Consider the following 13,329-nt stretch of genomic DNA (forward strand, 5'->3'; position numbering starts at 1 on the left):
CTCTCATCATCTGTTAATTTTTATTGGCAACAAAAACACTTTATTTTGGAATACGCTTGTAAAGAAGTCCAAAGATCACAGTGAAGCTGCAGTGAACACGTTACCTTCAGACATCTCTCATCAAGTACAACCTCCGGGGGCAAATGCTGGGCTGCATCTTTCATTTCATTTCCTGCTCCTACAGAGAACATCTGTCCATCAAGTACCCATTCCAGAAGAAGCTCCAGGAGCTTTAGCTGGATGGTACTCAAGCTGCCCTGAAGGGAAAAGGAGTAAATTATGAAAAAGGATCTAACATTATTAAAGTGAACACCTGCATCTGCCCTGGGCTGAAAAAAGTTCATTTTAGGAAAAGATAAAAATAATACTAAGACTTCATATGAGGGATTTATTTCACAGTTAAAAAAATAATGCACTCATGGTACCAAGTAATGTTCTCCAAATGAAGACAGCTTTGTATATTCCTCATCAGCAACAGTGATAGAGAGTAAATCCATTTATTTTTTTTACCATCCCAACTGTGTCAAACACACACAGAGTGGTTCCTACTACTACTACTACTACTACTACTACTACTACTACTACTACTACTACTACTACTACTACTACTACTACTACTACTACTACTACTACTACTACTACTACTACTACTACTACTACTACTACTACTACTACTACTACTACTACTACTACTACTACTACTACTACTACTACTACTACTACTACTACTACTACTACTACTACTACTACTACTACTACTACTACTACTACTACTACTACTACTACTACTACTACTACTACTACTACTACTACTACTACTACTACTACTACTACTACTACTACTACTACTACTACTACTACTACTACTACTACTACTACTACTACTACTACTACTACTACTACTACTACTACTACTACTACTACTACTACTACTACTACTACTACTACTACTACTACTACTACTACTACTACTACTACTACTACTACTACTACTACTACTACTACTACTACTACTACTACTACTACTACTACTACTACTACTACTACTACTACTACTACTACTACTACTACTACTACTACTACTACTAGCATGGATAAGTGCTGGTGTTGCTGCAGTACCTTGTTACTGGGTTTTCCTGAGGCAAAGGTTTTCTCTTTTATGTGAGGTTTAATGCAAACTGTACCGATACCATTCCCCATTTGACAGGCTCTTAAAGTTGTGTATTGCTGGTACTTCCTCTAGAAGATGTCAACAGATAAAAAAATTAATATCTGATACATTACATACATAATTTCCCTGATATGCATTACATGTTGAAAAACAAATCTAAAGGAGTACTGTAAATCATATTAATTGTTGGTTGCCTCAGATCATCACTGTAATGCTAAATGCAGATTACCAGAATGTAAGCTATTAAAAGTGTCCTTATAGAAACTACAAACCTTCCTCTGTTAATCAATAAACACATCATTACCTGAAGGTTCTCGAGTCGAGCTTGCAACCTCTTCGACCGGCTCTCCAGCCTCTTATTTTGTTCACTGATCTCAGTCAACTGTTGATTCAAAAGCAATAAAATATAAATCTGTCACACAAAGCCAGGGGTTATAAAATCAATTCATTTCCATCTGTATAAATCTGGGTTTAGGTTCTGGATGTAAAAGTGAACCAGATTAATTCAGCAGATGTTAAAGCTCTCAGTGTTCCCAACAGACCTATAAATAAAACCTTGAACATTGTTGTACTGACTGCACATATGGAACATGTGAGGAATGTTTTAAGTTTTTCACATTTTAGATTTCACTCATCCTAAACATATAGATTTTTTTTCATCAATCCCAACACAATCCACAACAATGTCAGAGGAAAAAGAAGTGTGTTTTCTTAAGATATTGTGCCCATGGTGATGTTGCAGAGTCAAACAGAAACTAACTAAAATATCATCTTTTAAAAATTTTAATAGGCCTCAGTACTTCTTTAAAAGCACCGTCGACAGCGAAAGCAGCCTTTCAATCATCAATCATCCGGGCAATAACCCTACAAGCTTGGCACATTTGTTTTATGAGTCTCCAGTTCTTTTTTTTTGGCAAAATCATTAAAGCTCAGCCAAGCTGAATAGGGAGCATCAGTGTACAGTTTTATTTATTTTTTTCAGGTCTCTCCAGAGAGGCTAACCCCTAGTCCATGCCTGGACTTTTGATTCGGTCGCACTAAGACATTTGCTGACTTCTTCTGAAGGAATTCCTGTGTTTTCTCAAAGGACCGCCTCAAACCGTTGTCTTCTTAAACTTAAGCCTTTGCCCTCAACTCCTAAAACATTAAGCATGCCGGACAATGTTTTCATTCAGCACAGCTCCAGACGTTTCAGCATCCATCTCTCCGTTTTTCTTGAGCAGTCTCACAGCTTCACAGCTGTAAAAGCATCTCCATGTGTGGGTAAGATTGCAGGAATGATTTTATGATCAGTAAAAGTTTACTCCACACATGCTGTCGGAAGCTGTGGCCAAACATTTAATAATCATATCATAGGATCAGAGAGTTTTCTGGCGCTCTTTGGTATAATTATAGCTAGCTGGCTGGCTGGCTGGCTGGCTGGCTGGCTGGCATGCTTTTCATTCTAGTAAAATGATAATAATAATAAATAAAAAAAAGACCCTTGATATCTTATTAACACCCTATGATTTATTTTCCACTTTTTGTTTCCTACAGTCTGGAATCAAAACATGTTTTTTGCCTACATGCAAACCACTTAGAATATGCTAAATCTTTTAAAATGAGAAACAATTGATAGAAAAGAAGATTTAAAAAAAAGAACTGAACATGTAAGTAACTATTATTTGTATTATTGTCATTTTCTTTGAAGAAAAAAATAAAACTAAAAAACATTCACATTCAGTTCTTCTTTTTTTTTAATAATAGCATTAGAAGGTATTCCAAATATCATGAGTCGAATTTGGACTGTTTTCAGTAGTCTTTTAAATATAATCCAAAAGTGTTACTGAAATACTTTCACAGGGCCCTTTATATCGTGAGACCTCTTGCAGAGTCATTTATAAATATGTCCAATTAATTCAGATATTAAGAGGGGACTTCTGTCAAGTTAGAAGCAACTATTCTATTTCCATAACTTTATGAAATAAAAATGATTTAGTATTTCTTTCATCTTTTATCATTACCGTTTATACAGTGAAAAGAATAAAATTATACGTTTCAAACCTCGGAAAGGGCATTCTAGTATGTTAAACTTGTACACGCAAGAATGTTGTGTTGTGGTGCCCTCCTGTGGATCAAGCCCCTCACTCCTCAGGTTTAGCAGGATGTTGCCATCTTCCTCATTTTGAATTCTACACCCCACCATCCTACATTAACAAGTTAGCATTAATTAAGATGCTCATATGAGTATGTTGTAAAACAGAAAACGACCTGCAGACCTGTTTCCTCATGTTGTCATTCAACTCTTTAATGGTGTCAAAGTTGGATTTGAGCCTTTTGTTCTCCTTGTTCTTTTCTTGTAGAAGATGCCGCTGCTCCATCAGGTCTTGCTGGTGTTTCTGGAGCGACAAGGTAAAGAGGCTAGTCACACAAACAAATACTTGTCCATCAATATTATAGCAATATAATCAGTATTTCAGCAAGTTACTGTGTTGAATTAAACTTCTATTTAGAGTCTGTAATTACTCTCCTTTGGAAGGATGAGATGTCCTTCTTTGATCACAAATGCAGTTCTGCTCTTGTGAGATTGATTTTATTTAATGAAAGGCCCTTCATAAAATCCAATTCGTGAAAGCTATCCTGTGACAGAAAGATGGTTCATCAAAAAAGTATATTTTTGAAGATGCATGTTCATATCTAGAGCCCATTAAAACTTCCCAGATGGCTCTCTATAACTCGCCATCTGGAGCACCAGATCAGGAGGTAGAGGGACTACAGTATGAGAAAGAAATATAAGACCCAGTCTTTGCTTGGTGAACCATAGAAAGATGTCTGACCTCCTCTATAGCCAGTATGCGAGAGTGAACCATCTCCTCCAGTCCCGCCAACCTTCCAAAAGCCTCCTCCTGTTGTTTCAGCCTCCTCTCTCGTTCCTGCAACAACCTCTCCCTCTGCTGCTGGCTTTGCCTCTCTGCCTGAATTTGCACATGCAAGGTTTAACAAATGACATTCTTTCTCATCGTTTCTAATACGAAGAAACGAACAAAACACCTCAGCTCTTAAAGTGTGAGCATTAATGTGGATGCATAATTCCATATTACAATAGAACCTGCTCTTGTATCTAATGGATGTATCTTGTCAATAATGTATTAATTACTGCTCATTATTTCCACATCTTTCTCTCACCTTCAGCTGTTTGTAGATGATCATCATTTCTTGGTAAACCTTTACTAGCAAGGAAGAGGAGCCACATGAGTCAGGGAACAGACCGGCCCACTGTGACTCTCTCTCTTGGTTCATTTCATGAAACTCACAATTCCCATCCAGAGACCAAGGCAAAGTCACATCTGGATAGACAGGGGCAAAGAAAATTGGCTTACATACCTAACTACTTTATTATTTTTTTTTTTAAACTGATGTAGCTTCAAAGAATGTCAGAAATAACAAAAGGGAGCAAATACATGTCAAGAACTGTGAAAATCAAGGATTAATGGTAAAGTGGCCCTGGAAGAACCTAAATAGTGTATTTTTAAATTGTTTAGATTCTTCAAACAACCAAATATGTCATCTGATTTCTTCCCTTACGATGTAGATACCTTTGTTTTTTTTTAGGTGTGTAGATACCTTAAAATACTTTTAGCCTCTCATCTTGTGACCTGAGATGGTGAGTCGCCAGGTCTTCTGTCCTAGAAAGTGTAAGCAGTCGCCTGCTCTGACACAATTACTCACCTGTTTCTGTGATCAGCACCTGAGAGTCCTGAAGTGGTATTTCTGAAGAGTCTGCACTCACTTCCTCATTGCTGCTATGCAGACTACCGTCAATACCAAACCTTTAAAAGATGGCAAAAATGGTATAACTCTCATGTCGAATGTGCAGGAACTGCTTCACTGGTCACTTACTGGTCAGGACAGTTAGTAACTGCTTCAAAGAGCTCACGTAATGCTTCATTGTAGCTTTTCAGTTCATTAGCTGGATGTCTGGACCCGTGGACGGGATGCCTTTGTACAGCTTCTAAACAGATAAACAGAGTAACATAAGACTTATGTTTCCCTATAAAAACTATAACTTATATGTCCTGGAATTTGACAGATAAAGATTTCATAAATTCGTTCAAATATTGGTCCATCAATTCAAGATGTTAACAAAGGGAAAAAAAGGGGTGGGTATTATCTTATTGGAACAGCACCATGAATATGTGAAAATGGACGCTAAAAGTGGTCCAATAACAAATTAGTGACTCATTTCCTTGGCCGGGCAGTGTTTCATCTGAAGTTTCTGTGACGAGCAGGCCCACTCACCATCACTGGGCTCAAAGTCAAAGTCATCTGACGATGGCAGGGGTGGTACCTAAACACCAAAAAAAGGGAACAATGACTCATTTTAAGAAAAAAACAATTAGTTAAAAGTACATTTCAACACAAATTGCAATGGTGTTGATTGTGTTTTTTTGTGATGCTTCTGCCATAGCAACTATAGACAGGAAGACTCAGACAGGAAGATTTAAAGAGTTTCTGATTCACATTCACACATTTGCTAGAGGGCTAAAGGGCCAATCCACCACATTTTATTGTGTCAAGGCCACCTTAAATCGTGCCCTGTTCTAAAACAACAAAATGTGGACTGTTGAAAAGTAGATACAATTATATCCTAGATTGTAAAGAATATATAAAACACAGTTTGAGATTTATGAAGCCTTTATCCTCAATTTGTACAAATTAAAAAAAAAAAAAAAAAACAACTAAGAGAAATGGTCAGACAGCACGAAAGAAAAATCATGATAAAAGGCAGATCTGGGATATAAAAATAAAATTTAAAAAAGGACTACAAAACACATATGTATATATATATATATATATATATATATATATATATATATATATATATATATATATATATATATATATGTATGTATGTATGTATGTATGTATGTATGTATGTATGTAAAAATAAGAATACAAATAGAATCAGGATATGAAAACCATACAACTTAGTATGAATGATCAAAATTAATCTTATGTCAGAGTGCTGCGCACGACTTTTAACTGGTACTCCTAAAAGAGAGCACATCACCTGTCCTGGCTTCACTCCACTGGCTGCCTGTGTTGTAAAGAGTTCACTTTTAAAATCCTTATGTTTGTATTTAAATGTATAAATGATCTTGCCCCACCTTACCTGCCTTGAGTTTCTTCACCCCTACTCACCCTCGGTCACTCAGGTCGGTTGACATGCTGCTCCTGCATGTACCGAGGTCTCGGAGGAAGCTCCCCAACTGTGGCATAACCCGCCCTTACACATTCAGGAGGATCCTTCACTGTCCATTTTTAAAACCCATCTTAAAACCCCTTTTTATTCTTTGGCTTTCAAACTCAGACTCAGTTTCTTTATTTGATCCAAGGCGTTTTAATCATTATTATTGTGTTAAATCTAAATTGTTCTCAGCTCAGCTCTCTTTTTTTTTTAAGTGTAATAGTTCTTAGTACTGACCCATGTGCAGCACTTTGTTTCACCTATGGTAGTTTTGGGTGCTTTTTTTTTTTTTTATAAATGGTATGGTCTATACACTGTAATATATTGTTGTGGAAAAAAAATATTAAATGCTCTTTAATACGTTCTTTCCAACTAGGTGAATAACTGGACTGAAACTGAGTGTCTAAGTTACCAAGAATAAGACTTGAGAGATGATCCAGATTTCAGTAGATTTAATTAAACTGTTGCATGCAAAAGGGTCAGAACATACATCAGGCGTCTCAATGCAGAATGACAATGAAACAAAGGAAGTATACTGATTTTAAGGCATAAGGGATGATTCATTCTTATGATTCGAATAGATAAAAACATCTTTACGGTCAGTTAATCATTTTTTTGAGCAGACTACCAGCCTGTACACTCTTGGGCCAAGGCTATATTTTGCTGCTCTCTGCAGTTTTGGTTTAATCAAGTGGCCAAGGCAAAATTTTCCATCACATACATACATAATATATATATATATATATATATATATATATATATATATATTGTAGCCTTTGTCTGTTGTGCTATGGACCATGTGTCCTTAATAAAGCTTATTATTAATATATATATATATATATATATATATATATATATATATATATATATATATATATATATAGATATATATGTGTGTGTGTGTGTGTGTGTGTGTATGTGTGTGTGTGTGTGTGTGTGTAAATAAAAGACCCAATATAGGATATATAGATATATAGGATCCAAATAGGTGGTATTAAGACCCAAAAGATTTAGAGAGAGATTAAGAGAGATGTTGTTCATTACTCTCTATGTGCCTTGATTGAAAGTGGTGCAGACAGAAGGGTTGAGCATTCTTTTACTCATACTTTTCTTTCCAATCTGAGGGAAGGGTGGGAAACCCTGGTCCTCGAGGGCTGCGATGTCCTGCATCTTTTACACGTTCCTCCTGTTTCAACACCCTGATAACGTAGCTGCGTCATTAACAGACGTGTAAGCCTATGGTTCCGCGTTAAGGTTAAAACCATGGATGTATTATATTAGGTTAAATCGAACGCGGAACCATAAATCAGCCTTAACAGGTGACAGGCTCATGATGACCATTAATTAAGATCAGGTGTGCTGATGCAATCCTGGTCTGGCCAATCTAAATGTTTTGGGTTCTTGCTGGGGAATCTACATTAGTCTAAGTGTTAATTAATAAATAAGTAAAATAAAAATAAAAAAAATACAGCGGAATGACCCTTTTGGCTTCTGCAGATAGCTGTGATTCAAAAACTAACTTCAGTGCTAGTACGGACGAGGAATAAGATTTACATTAAAGAGCTAAGAACTTTTTAACTGTAGCCTACAGTTCAACTAACCAGAAAAAAAACAGATCAAGCTCGGTTTGTCAAATATCAACATTACCTATGACATGGTTAGAAAACAGAGAAAATGTTCGTTCATTCATCGGGTGGGGTGGGGACTCTGAGAGAGATACAAAGTGAAATAACCTAATTTAAGTTATTGTTAATGTCAAACCTGTTTCCTTCGCTCCAGATATTTCTGCATCAGCTTTTCCACTGTTTTAGTTACATCGGTACCCTTTGACCGGTGGTTCATAGCGACAAAAGAAACTAAAATCTACAGTTTGTCTTTCAAACTTTCCGTAAATAAAAAAAAAAGAGGTTCCGGTAAAACTTTTCAAATTAAGTCACTGGTTTACTTTAAGTGGCGCTCTCACCTTATCTACTGAGGGGCAAATAAAAGGCGTTACACCCCTTGTGTGTGTGTGTGTGTGTATGTATATATATATATATATATATATATATATATATATATATATATATATATATATATATATATATATATACACACAATGAAACCTAACTTCGTTATTCCGTCTTCTTTAAGGCCTATAAACTCTGCCTTTAAAACAAAAATCTCGTTGCCTTGGCAACTCCTTCCAAACAATTGAGTTTTAATTAATTCCCCACTTATTTCTTTCTTTTAGCCATAAACATTCACAAATTGCTACGTTAGCTCGTTTAAAAAGCTTAATCGGACTTAATTTACAAAATAGGAACTTTAATCTTGTTACAGATTAATTTGAATGTCTTGAGGTCAGTTTTTAACCCTGCAGCGAAGTGCGCTGCGGTGTAGTTACACCAATGAGCCAGTGGGCGGCAGTATTTCATCGAACACAAGAGCCTTACGGTTCACAATTTAAAGTCTTTGTGTGGCTTGACATTATTAAAACTTCATCATGTCCTTTAACCCAGTGAAACTGGTGACGTAGGTTTCCACAATTACATTCAAATATTCTTAATGTCTTCTATTAGCTGGACGCTGATACACATGTTTAAAGTAAACACCCCTCATAAATCCCGATAATGATCCAACAATAACATTCAGATCATACATTTCAAGTTCATACAAACTACTCGGAGAATTAAGTCAACATTAACAAAAAAGCTGTGGGAAAATCAAAAATACTACACACCAAACTTACTTCAAATTCAAACCAAGCTGCTGACTAAAACAAAGATACTGAAATAGACCTTTGTGCTGTAAAGATACACCACACCTTGCATCTCCTTTTGACCCCCAACTTAACAGTTTGCCTTAAGGTTTGTCAGGCAGTGCCAAGTATGCTCAATACTTGGATGGTCTACAATTACCATTTAAGATTAATGCCCCCTCTCTCTATTTGGCTAATTAGCAGCCACTGCCATTAACACACATTTTCAGGATTCAGTCACTTTTTTCCCAGCAGGCTTTTACTTGACACTGAAAGAAATGAGCCAGCCAGCACATTAATGAAGGCTTTTTGCTTTGTCCACTTTGTACGGAAATCGCTGCTCTGTTAACATTAATTGGTCGTAGATGTTCCTCACAGGAGTAATTCTGACCATTTAAGACAAAAAGAGACAATGTAGAATGATTGCACAGACTTTTTGTGGGTTTACAGTTGGAATTCTGATCAGGCAGGAAGTTATCTGTAAAGACACTAAAGTAAATTAAAAAAAAAGCCACAGTAAATGTTGTATGTACCTTAATTTTATCTATACAAAAAAGCAAATAAACAATCATTTGTTCTTCTATAAATATTCAAGGTAAAATAGCAGTTGAAAACAAAAACCATGCGTCCACACGTTTATAAGGAATATGGCATTGTGGGCATGGATAATGCAGCCATGTCTCTGTTTATTGACTCTGTAATATGACAAAAGCAATCCAAGCAAAGCACAAGATACTTATAATTATGCCTGATTGCCACTAAACAGTGGGGCATTTTTATGAAGTGTAATTCTGCTCTTTATTGTAATATCTTTTATGGGCCCTCAAGGCCCATGCTTGCGCCATGAAGCTTTAACAGTTATTGTGGTGTATATTCATCTGTGTCCTATCTGTATCTGTATGTGTTTATGTGTACGCGTGTGTTTAAAAAATGTTTTTTTTTAATAGATAAAGCACTAACACTTAAAAGGGAGGGGGTCTGGCAATTACTGTCTGCACCTCCCGTTTTCTGACAAACGGCACAAACACATGTTCCTACCCATGGGACACAATTAGACAATAGTAATCAGCCCCAATCATTGAATCAACAGCATATTTTGTATGTTGTATTGCACAACCAATTATCTCCGGTCTCATGATGCCATGCACATACACATTCAAGTACTCTCGCACTCAATTAAAGTGGCGGTGGCAGTGCTCCGCTGTGAAAATGATTGCTTTTCAATTGGCATGACTCTTTGAGTCCGCAGAGCAGTATTATGTATGCTAATGCAAGCTGTAAAGACGGCTCTGCAGTTCAGGGGCTGGACCCAGAACAATTACAAGGCCTGTGAGGCCGAGACAAGATATCAGGTCCCTGGGAATGCAAAGCAATTTTACCAGCTTCTCCATAATAAGTATATATACACCTAATAGTGACCTGAGAGTTACATCGATGCAAAGGAACACTGGAAGTTGGACTGTTAAGATAAGATCAAAACCCCATTCAGAATGTTCTGGATCTTCTTTCTTATTTTGAACTGGCCTGGAAAACCAAATTCACTCTAATATGGCATAACAGAACTGGTGAAATCATGACAGTACCTGAGTAAACTGAGCTTTGTCTTAGTTCAACGTCTGCATTGCATGGCTGCAGATCTGATAATACACTTGAATTCCTGTCTTTGCTTTTCCCCCCCAGTTCCATTTATCTGGAACATTATGCCTTTTATTTCTGGTGTTTGGCCCAGAGTGTTCCCAATTTATTTTACTTTTACAGGCGGTCCAAAACTGAGCATTGTGTTGCCCGGCCACCAGACAGTGGCAGGCACACTCTTCCAGCATGTCTGAACCCATACAAGTTTATTTCTGTCTGGGCCTTGCAAAACTGTGTCCTTCGGGATAAATGAAGGAGAAAAAGCGCTGGGGCAGAAATTTCGAACAAAGCAATATAATTCAGACGAAAAGAATAAAAACAAAGTTGAAGATGTAATTCTGAACTTTTGCACCGAACACACTGAAACTAAAGCAGTGCACCTGTCAATTTTTTTTCATATTACTTCAGCTGAAGAAGGATTTCAGGTGCTTCAGATTTCCAGGAGTCAAACTCAGGCAGTCAGCATTACCACCAAAGGACCCAAGGATTTATCCTCATAATAACTTCAGCTGTTTAAGAGCCTGTAATAGCTTGTCGGATTATATTTATTAGATTAATTTCCACAGGTTTAATTGACACATGAATATTTTAATATTTACCCCTTATGCGCTGTAAAAGGCTTTCCGTGCTCTAGGAATCTGGGAGCATGAATGCTCTTCAGGGAAAAGGCCTTAAAATCCACTTTTTTGGCAATGGAAATGTGTGAAAATGTTTTAATTATTCAATGGTTTCGTAGTTGATTCAGACATTTAGATTTGTCTAATTATTAGGGTGCTGAAATATAAATGGAATTAAGTGACTTTAGTAAAGTGGATGAGAATAACACTGGATAAAACATGGCAGAGCATTAAGGGTATTAAGGAAGTATTATTATTCTCATGGCAATACTGCTCAACTCGGCGGTGTGGAACGGCGGATATTTTAATTTCTTCCTCTCTTTCTGCCTAATCTCCTTGGTGTTGTAACTTCTCTCTTTCCAGATTATTATGAGGATTCCAGGTTTTACACAAATGTGGGTGCGAGTTTGTGAATTTAGTTGAACAAAGCTGTTAGTGTGACTGCAAAATGAGATGATGGCACAAAGTTGTAGAGCTTACGGACGACTTTAGTGAAACGAACAGGATTTGGAGGGACTTTTGCAACAATACCAACCTAATAATGTCATTAGTTATTTAATGATTTCATTAAATGTGCTTCAATTGTAATGGCCTCCATTTTACTCATGCATTTTACTTTTTAATTAACAACACTGTATCTGATAAGAACATTGACTTTGCACCTATGAATATGGGTCCAGTCGTTCTCCTCCCTCTATTATAATTTTCTATTTATGACCCTTTGAATCAACCCTACCCCAAAGTGATGCCTGAACAACATCACAAGAAGGCACCGGACGTCACTGGAAGCTGATGGACCCCTGTTAAACGTTGAAATGGTCACTTAAGCTGCGTCAAAGCCCCCCTCTCTAATAGGCCGACTTGCTGGTAGGATGAATCGACCCACTGTTGAATTGATGGCTGCCTTGGTCAGCCTCTTTTTGGAGCTGAATACATTGACACAAGCCGTGATAGTGAAGTTTGACCTTAACTCCCACTCACAAAACACACAATGTTCATCTAGTGTGTGTGCGAGTGAGTGTGTGGACACCAGGGTTATTCATGGGGATATAGAGACACCCACATTTTTCATAATCTGGTTTTATATGGATCATTTTTTATCCATCAAGACATATTTCATCAGATGTGATGATAAAACAAAAAGAAAAAAAGAAAAAGGATGAAAAAGACACCTTTAATGCATGTATTTTGTATATGTGCCATTTTAATTTTAAATATATATAATTGTATAACAAGTGCTGGTTCTAAACATCCTCTTAAACTCATTCTGCATAAAAAAAATAAATTAAAAAAAGCCTATTTCCAACCTACTCTCTATTATTTCTTTGTTTCTTTCCATACATGTTTGCAAGATAAAAACTTCAGTTCTGGGTTTAAATATGTTTATGAGAACAATCGGCACCCATTTCTTTTGCACAGGTCTCAGTGAAATTTAACACACCAGTTTCCCACCTTTTTGGTCTGGCTTCAAATTAAGAATGTAATTCTGCAGCGGATCGTAGTGGATGCAATCATGTCCCCCCAGCCAAACAGTAAGAGAGAAGCCTCAAATCTAATTTCAAAGTTCAATTGCCTCTCTCCTTCCAATCACGAAGGCCTTTGTGACAATTAATGAGGAAACTTTGGATTGAATGCTTACGCAAAACCATTCACATTCACTCCTCGAGTTTAAACCTACACAATAAACCCATCTTTCCTTGCATGGCCTGCACATTGGCCTGGTGTTTGACAGATCTCTGTCAAGAGTGATACTATGATCCGAATGTTTTGATTTTGTCATTAAGAGTGTCTAATAAATGAGAAACCATGACGAAACAGAGGCAGAAGTACAGAAATAGAGAGGAAAGGAGGGCACTTGAGAGGGACTATATCTATGAGAGGACCTTCATCATCGACCCTGACGATGCTGTAATTCCTGCAGAGTTGAGTCATGTGGGAT

The 13,329-nt window shown here is 36.9% G+C and overlaps 1 protein-coding gene across 1 annotated transcript in view; it reads right to left on the minus strand.

The window, feature by feature from the left end:
* Nucleotides 1–6,378, minus strand: part of LOC133445596 (coiled-coil domain-containing protein 138-like) — a 29,649-nt gene extending 23,271 nt beyond the window's left edge. Inside the window, exons 1-8 of the mRNA XM_061722920.1 lie at nucleotides 6,353–6,378; nucleotides 4,880–4,980; nucleotides 4,337–4,497; nucleotides 3,988–4,125; nucleotides 3,430–3,549; nucleotides 1,476–1,553; nucleotides 1,120–1,239; nucleotides 105–257 (exon numbers count right to left, since the gene is read on the minus strand). Coding sequence (XP_061578904.1) covers nucleotides 105–257; nucleotides 1,120–1,239; nucleotides 1,476–1,553; nucleotides 3,430–3,549; nucleotides 3,988–4,125; nucleotides 4,337–4,497; nucleotides 4,880–4,980; nucleotides 6,353–6,378 — 897 coding nt within the window. The remainder of the gene's footprint in view (nucleotides 1–104; nucleotides 258–1,119; nucleotides 1,240–1,475; nucleotides 1,554–3,429; nucleotides 3,550–3,987; nucleotides 4,126–4,336; nucleotides 4,498–4,879; nucleotides 4,981–6,352) is intronic.
* Nucleotides 6,379–13,329: the final 6,951 nt, after the last annotated feature.

The sequence above is a fragment of the Cololabis saira genome, chromosome 6 (assembly GCF_033807715.1).
Source record: "Cololabis saira isolate AMF1-May2022 chromosome 6, fColSai1.1, whole genome shotgun sequence".
NCBI lineage: Eukaryota > Metazoa > Chordata > Actinopteri > Beloniformes > Belonidae > Cololabis > Cololabis saira.